This window comes from Cololabis saira, chromosome 17, assembly GCF_033807715.1.
Source record: "Cololabis saira isolate AMF1-May2022 chromosome 17, fColSai1.1, whole genome shotgun sequence".
Lineage (NCBI taxonomy): Eukaryota > Metazoa > Chordata > Actinopteri > Beloniformes > Belonidae > Cololabis > Cololabis saira.
This window is the reverse complement of record NC_084603.1, coordinates 23,972,656-23,978,784: the sequence shown is the minus strand read 5'-3', so window position 1 is coordinate 23,978,784 and position 6,129 is coordinate 23,972,656. Positions and strand designations below refer to the sequence as shown.

General features: G+C 39.1%; 1 protein-coding gene across 1 annotated transcript; it reads right to left on the bottom strand.

The window, feature by feature from the left end:
• Window positions 1-277: 277 nt before the first annotated feature.
• On the bottom strand, window positions 278-3,415 carry nkx1.2la (NK1 transcription factor related 2-like,a). Its single transcript, XM_061745149.1, has 3 exons — window positions 3,412-3,415; window positions 2,883-3,077; window positions 278-1,344 (listed from the first exon to the last, which is right to left on the bottom strand). Exons 1-3 carry the CDS (start codon window positions 3,413-3,415, stop codon window positions 740-742), a joined length of 804 nt encoding a protein of 267 aa, XP_061601133.1. The 3' UTR covers window positions 278-739.
• Window positions 3,416-6,129: the final 2,714 nt, after the last annotated feature.

Here is a 6,129-nt window from a genome sequence, read left to right as displayed (position 1 = left end):
TAAAATCACTGTATATTCTTTCGCAGATTATAATGCAATACCTGACCCTCCTCAATTTATGATAAAAGCTCATATTTGTTACCCATTAGATGTGTAAATCTCCAAGGTACACTTTAACAAGGATGTACCACTATCACAAATCCTTATTTGCCAATTAAATATCAAGAATATCCAGACATTTTGCAATGCATATTCTTTTTGATACAACAGACACACATGACTCACAGACTTGTTTTTTATACACTTTTTTAATTTAAAAAAATGATTTTGTTGTTTGTATGACATAAGGTGTGAGATATGCAAGTGTGAGAGGTAGAGAAGTCTTGCAAATTATGTTGGAGATTTATATGCACTGTAATAAAAAAGACCTGTGTATAAAATATCCCTGTATGAGTTGTAATACAGTAATGAGTTGTACCAGCAAAATCAATGGAAAGGTCTTTTGACCAGCTGAGGAAAATTAATTCACAAGCTCCTACAAAACCCATTTATTTAACCAATATTGCATGTGAAAGACTATACTGTGAAGTTTAGATTCCCAAAGATATAAAATAAAGAAACAATTAAAAGGCTTTTTTTACTTTAATTAAGTTCCAACTCCCTTCACAGTGAACCAGCTGGTGAACCACCTTAAAGGTTTCTGCTCTGACTAAGAATTCTAAAAGTCCCAAAGCATTTCAAAGATATCATATGTCCAAAGTCTGAGTGTCAGTGATTTATTTTTAGTCTTATTTTTTTTTTATAGGTGTGGATTAAAATAAGTCGGTTGGACATATCCACTGGACATGAAGGGATGCAACAGCCCTCCAGTGGAGGAAAGCGGAACACCAGCAGCAGTGTGGAAAATCACATTCCCAGAGCTGAAGTTGGAGAAAGTTTGGTGGAAGCTGCCAGAGTTGGGGCCGCATGTGTTCGGGTTGGGACTGACGCTGAGCAGGGAGTGGGAGCCGGGGTGCAGGGTGCTGTCCGCTCCGGGGTTCTGCTTTTTCCACTTGGTCCTCCTGTTCTGGAACCAGATTTTCACCTGGGTTTCGGTCAGGCTTAAGGACAGGGCCAGGTTTAGTCTCTCGCACACGGACAGGTAGCGGGTGGCGCGGAACTTGTTTTCCAGAGCCACCAGTTGTTCGTAGGTGAACGCCGTCCTGGCGCGCCGGGGTTTGGCGCAGGACTGGTCCGGACGCCGCCGCTTGTGCGCCGACGGGTCCTGCGTGGAGATGACCGTGTCCTTGTCTCCGGAGAGACAGGGCTCCGTGTGGGCCGGTGGGGAGAGGAGAAGGGCGTCTGCCACCGCCTCGGGATGACTGGAGAGCAGGGAGTCCTCATCTCCTGACTCTTCCCCCGCAGCTGGAAACATGAGCAAGAGGTCACGTGAGGGATTACTCAATGTGTGCATTTTGTTCATTTTGCAGTGAACAGAAATTATTGAAAAGAAACCATAAAGGTCACCAATGATTCCTAGGTAACAGTCAAAATCTATGGAAAACGCCTTTCATATAGAGATCAAGTATCTTATAGTAGTCATGAGAGACTAAAGGGTGCTGAAGGACAGCTCCTGACAGAAATCTGTCCAATATGTTCACCTTCCTCACCTGATTTGTTGATATATATATATATATATATATATATATATATATATATATATATATATATATATATATATATATATATATATATATATATATATATATATACATACATACACACACACACACACACACTCAGTTACCCTTTTTCCCAACCGGAACTAACTTAACTGTAAATCCCTAAATGACACACTCACATAAAATAGTCCCTCATTAACCATTAACACACTCTCATCATGACATATATATATATATATATATATATATATATATATATATATATATATATATATATATATATATATATATATATATATATATATATATATATTTATATATATATATATATATATATATATATATATATATATATATATATTTATATATATATATATATATATATAAAGAAAGAAAGAAAGAAAGAAAGAAAGAAAGAAAGAAAGAAAGAAAGAAAGAAAGAAAGAAAGAAAGAAAGAAAGAAAGAAAGAAAGAAAGAAAGAAAGAAAGAAAGAAAGAAAGAAAGAAAGAAAAGTAATGCTTACATAGTTACATTGTTATGAACTCTAATTTAAATAATAGCCTAACATCCAGGGCCTGAGTTTGACACCGGTTAAGTGTTTGATTACGACCCTGAGGTTGGTGGAGCGAAACAAGCATTCAGAGGAGGGGAAGACTTGCTCACTAATCCTTAAATAATTTATAAAGCGTACAACGCTTCAAATGTCATGTTGCGGAAAGAAATCCCGTCTAAATCCAGCTTGGACACTTCAGCTGTGACGCGCTAATGGAGTTTCATATTTGCGGGCGGATCGATAAATGTCATCTATTTAAAGGGAAGTTTTAATCGAACGATATTTAGGATCAGACATGGATGGGGTGCGAGGTTTGTACCTGCAAGGTGCAGGAGGGAGATATGCAGGAAGCAGTAATGGGATATCGATCAAAGCGCGCAGAGGCATCCTCAATGGGGCGATTTAAACAATTATCTGGGCTGCCTGTCCCGGTGCCAATCACACGCGGGGCTCTGGGAGCAAGCCTTTGTGGCTTCCTTCAAAGGAAACGCAGCCTTGAAATTAAGGGAAGGTCATACAGAGATTACTATAATTCTAGAGGATAGCAATTCTCTTTCTGCTGGTTTGACCCCCTTATTGGGTGAAAATACCATGTTTTAAGCGATTTTTTCATATGCTTTGTATTTTATTTTTAAAGAAATAAAACATACCAAATGAACTAATATAACATCTATTTGAAGTGGCATTGTAAGGATTCAAGGATGACCAAAATGCAATGTTTCTCTACCTGTATCAGTGCGCTCTTCCCTGAAGTCTTCCCCCGCTGGGCTCTCCCACTCCAAACTCTTTTCCTCCGCTTTTGGCGCAGCAAACTTCTCCTTCACTATGGAAACTTCGTTCGCCCTTTTGCTGTTGAATTTGTGCGGATCCAATATGTCAATTATGGAAAAGGAAATCTTATGAACGGAAGCCATCGTCACTCCTTACGTTCCGGCATCCTTTATCAAACGAGACGCGCAAAAGCAAAAAAAGGAACAGCGTGCATAATTACGCGCTCGGAAACGAACTTCTAACTGCTCAGTTTGTCTCTTGTTTTGAGGCTTAATTTGTCTGAAATCAGGAGGTGATGCTCCCTCGGACTGTGGACTTCACTCCTTTGCTTCTGTCCGTCAGTTTTTCAGCGTGAATGAAATGACCGGAGTGGGATCTTTAAAGCGTCTGTCCACCCCCCTTCTTTCAGCCGGACACGTGACACAAAACACTAATAGTGTTTCACGCGACCACCTAATGGGCTCAAAGCGTTCGCTGATAATCACCCATATCATTAAATTCAATAATTGACGACCTGAAAGTAAATTGACCACAGATGGCACTTGATTCATCGGAGATGTTCCTGCCACTCGCTGACTCTGTTAAAGGCGTCACTGTCGGGAAAGGGACTTTTTGTTGGGTGCTTTTATCAGCAAAACAAAAAAACTTCCGTCCTTTTTTTTGTTTGTTTTGTTTTTGCATTTTTGTTGTTTTGGCTACCACTCCTTTATCCATAGATGCTTTACTTTTGTAGAAAATTAGAGCGATTCTGCAAAAATCTGGCCGTTAAAGGGTCTTTTTCATTATGAATTCACTAATTAGTCTTTGGGGAAAATTCAGGGCTGACAGTATTTTTTCAGACAGTTAAAATAAAATGGAATGAGCAGAAACACAGCACTGGTGTAACCAGGTCTGAAGGCAGTAACTTGCTGGTATGATCATGTCTAATTAAAAGTGTCTTTTTATGTCATAGTTGTCTCATGGAATCAGATGTAATGTTATATCATATTTAGAATTTTACATTGCGGCACAGCTTGGAAGATGTTTTATTTACATAGATAGTAATGTTTCTTATGAAAAAGGTTTTATCTATATCAAAAGAATAAGAAGAAGACATTCTTTATATGTTTTCACTTCTCACCAAATAACTTAATGAAATCTGTAATTTAAAAAGGATCCATGACCACTCAATAGTTGTTAAAGCATTCAAAATTGAACCTTAATGCATTCGAATGCTTTCCCAAATGTGATTTATTTATATTCATAATCATTTGTCTCCATGATTAGTATTTGATACAAAGTGGAACGAGGTTGTTTGACGCCTGATGCCTAGAATGGTCAAATGGTGAAACCAGCAGATGATCAATATTCTCAGCAGGTGTCCAATACAGATAAAAACCTGACAGTCATTCTGGACACTGGGTGGCTAAACCAGTGACTGTTACAGCACAGAATGGTTTGTTTTAAGCTTCCTTCACTTTCAATTTTTTGTGCAACTGATTTCTGTTAAATTGCCTCACAGCTAAAGCATTGAGGTTTGAATCCCATTAATGGTCTTTTTGTGTGGGGTTTGCATGTTCATGTGCGTTCAGGGGTTCTCTCCAGGTACTCCACTTTTCTCCCAGTCCCAAAACCATGTATGTCATGTTATTTGGTGTTTGCCTGTGAATGTTTCTATGGTTGATTGTATATACACAAGACCCTGCGATGGACTGTCGACCTGTCCATGGTGCATCCTTTTGCACAAAGAGAGCTGGAAAAGGGTCCAGGGGACCCCTAGATTTAAATAAGTGGTAGGCACCCCTGGTCCTAAAAATCCTGCATGTTTTGGATGTTCCCTGCTTCATCACACCATGATACCAAGGACTGTATCATTAACAGACTTGTGAAGACCTGAATGACAAGGTGATGATGACTTTTAGTTAGAGCCAGGTGTGTGAGATATCTAAAACATGCACAACTGTGGCTCTTTAGCACCAGGGCTGCTGACCCCTAGTATAGATGATGGAAGGTATCTGAAGTCTCAAACTTGTGATCTGATAAAAAGATAAAGCAATATATGGAGACTAACTGTTTTCTTTATCAATCAACCAGTCTGACAAATCAAATAAGCTCTGGATCGTTTGGTGCAAAGTAATCATAATTATCTGATAACTGTGTACCTATATAAAGGCCATAGTTAATAATCACATTGGTCGCTAGGCATGCAGCTAGTCAGACTCTTGGCAGAAGTTTGACCTGGGATTTGGGGGGCATTGTGAGCCATCACTGCGCCCAGGTAGTGGCACTTTGTAAAAATGAGAACATAGTTCCTCGTACGTCTTGATGGCAAAAACGCAAAACCTCCTATCTGAAGAATGCAAAAGAAACAAAACTTTTTTCACGAAGAATTGTATTTTTCATGGATACCCAATAAATGTAAAAACATTTTCTGGACAAGAGTCCTATACTACAGTATGTGTTAGACCAACTAGGTACTGATTTGCAAAGTGGAGATTAGAAGACTTTGCCTCGATTTTTTTAAATAATTTTGCAGATAGAGTTTTTGCATTTTGGCCATCGTTATAAAAGATTACCGTACAGAATTTTACTTAGTTTTTTTCTAAATAAAGTAAATGCACAAGTCAAAACATGTGAATAAGACCATTTTGGAGTTGTTTGGAAGTTTATTTTGTCACTTAGGCCAGGTTTAGCAGTTCACTTTTAGCTAAATTAAGCTAAACTGGCAGTTTTTGTATGAACTGAGAAAAGAGTAGCGAAACTATTTGACTACAAAGAAGGCTGATCCCAAAATGATGGCACATCTCTTTATATGTTGTTGGAAGCATCTTGCATAGCCTGTGAGGTCTGCATTGTTTATGGCTGACAGAAGGCAGAACGACCATTTCTCTGTGTGTAGTCCTGTCCATCGGCAGTGACACGGTGCATCTAATCATGTTTACACACTCTAAAAGGGCCTCCTACACAATTTCCTGTGTTACTCACACAGTTCAAGGCGATTACTGGAGCTACATGGCGCTTTCATTGCTCCACAGTTATAGTCTGGTGGACTGGTTAAGGCCTGTAGTTACATAGTCAAACATTTGTTAAAGCCACCACTACAGGGTGTCTGCATGTCTGCATTTGCATGTGTATAACTCTTGTGCAGCCACCATTGTAGGCTCTCCATATGAATAGAGCTCACTGCACGCTGGAGGTTTACAACTTCCTACGAGAAAGCCCAG